Here is a 1,916-nt window from a genome sequence, read left to right on the forward strand (position 1 = left end):
TTGTAAATGTAAAAGGAACAAAATTGTTTAATTTAAGAAGAAAATGGGCCGGGCGCGGTGGCTCAAGCCTGTAATCCCAGCACTTTGGGAGGCCGAGATGGGTGGATCACGAGGTCAGGAGATCGAGATCATCCTGGCTAACACAGTGAAACCCCATCTCTACTAAAAAATACAAAAAAAAACTAGCCGGGCGAGGTGGCGGGCGCCTGTAGTCCCAGCTACTCGGGAGGTTGAGGCAGGAGAATGGCGTAAACCCGGGAGGTGGAGCTTGTAGTGAGCTGAGATCCGGCCACTGCATTCCAGCCTGGGCGACAGAGCGAGACTCCGTCTCAAAAAAAAAAAAAAAGAAAAGAAAATGGAAAATATATGTGTGGCCTAAGGACCAGCAGATCTTTTAAAGCAAGGCGGAAATCATCTGTAATACAGGTAAACATTTTTAAAGTGTGTAAATGCTTCATGCTAATGAAAATTCAGGTAAAGGAGGACAATTGGTGGGAAAGACTAATTGCCATTTTCTTTGACAAACCAATATTCATCAATGTTAAAATTGTATATACACTTTGTCCTTGTAACCTTGCTTTGGGGATTCTATAGAAACAAACGCTTCAATACATAAGGATTTAAATACGTGAAATGTTTACTGCAGCTGTATTTACGATATAAAAATCACATTGCACCAAAGAGATGAGCATTTCAACCACATTCTTTTGAAAAGAATCTTTTTAGTAGAACATCAAAGTAATATGGGATCTGAATCCCCCACCAATATCGTTCCCATGTGCCTTTGGTGAAATAGGGCAGAGCAGATGATACTGAATAGGAAGTGTGTATTTTCATGTGTGTGTGTGCACGTGTGCATACATGTATGTCTGAGTGTGCATGTGTATGTGTGCGCATTTGTTCACGTGCATGCACACACGTGCGTGCATGTGTGTGCACGTGTGTGTATATGTGTGCATGTGTGTGCATGGTGTGGTGGAGGGGGTGCAAATTAGAAAGGTTTCTTACTCAGACTGCTTCTTCCTCTTTCTCTTCTGCAGATTTTGCAAGCTGTGTGTTTCCCTTCTGGTACAGACGCTTGATCTACTGGGATTGTACTGACCATGGGGAAGCATTTGGGAAAAAATGGTGTTCACTGACCAAGAATTTTAACAAGGACCGAATTTGGAAATACTGTGAATGATGGCGAGATTTACCAGGGGAGGGGGATGAAGACGTTTAATCATTCTCCTTGGAAAGAACCTATAGTTTTTGCTGGCAGAGGAGAACCCTTTCCCATTAGAGAGGGTTTTATTTTATTTTATTTTATTTTTTTTTCTGGGATGTGAGTTGAAGGTGATCCAACTAAATAACTAGAGGTTTTTGATTAAGGATTATGGGGTTTTAATATGGAAATCTGTAGTTTAGCCTCAGCACTTTAATTGCTAACTGTGTAAAATTAGTCCCTTTAAAAAATTAAGTCTATGGGGTAGGCGTGGTGGCTCATGCCTATAATCCCAGCTCTTTGGGAGGCTGGAAAAGAAGGACTGCCTGAGGCCAGGAGTTCAAGACCAACCTGGACCAATATAGCAAGACCCCGTTTCTACAAAAAAAAATTTTTTTTTAATTTAACTAAGCATGGTGGCACACACTTGTAGTCTCAGCTACTGAGACTACAATTAATTAATTAATTAACTAAGCATGGTGGCACACACTTGTAGTCTCAGCTACTCAGGAAGCTGAGGCAGGAGGATCACCTGAGTTCAACAGTTCAAGGTTGCAGTGAGCTGTGATGAAAGGGAGACCCACCTCTAAAATAAAATAAATGAAGTAAAGTAAGCATATGGACTTTGGGTGACAGTGATGTGTCAATGTAGCTTCATCAGTTGTAACAAATGTTCCAGTCTGGTAGAGGATACTGATAACACGGAGGCTAT

General features: G+C 41.4%; 1 protein-coding gene across 1 annotated transcript in view; it reads left to right on the plus strand.

Annotated features, from left to right (window-relative positions):
* The window catches only part of BSPH1 (binder of sperm protein homolog 1), a 13,790-nt gene extending 12,607 nt beyond the window's left edge, over positions 1-1,183 (plus strand). The window contains exon 5 of the mRNA XM_023232701.1: positions 1,041-1,183. Coding sequence (XP_023088469.1) covers positions 1,041-1,183 — 143 coding nt within the window. The remainder of the gene's footprint in view (positions 1-1,040) is intronic.
* Positions 1,184-1,916: the final 733 nt, after the last annotated feature.

The sequence above is a fragment of the Piliocolobus tephrosceles genome, chromosome 21, assembly GCF_002776525.5.
Source record: "Piliocolobus tephrosceles isolate RC106 chromosome 21, ASM277652v3, whole genome shotgun sequence".
NCBI lineage: Eukaryota > Metazoa > Chordata > Mammalia > Primates > Cercopithecidae > Piliocolobus > Piliocolobus tephrosceles.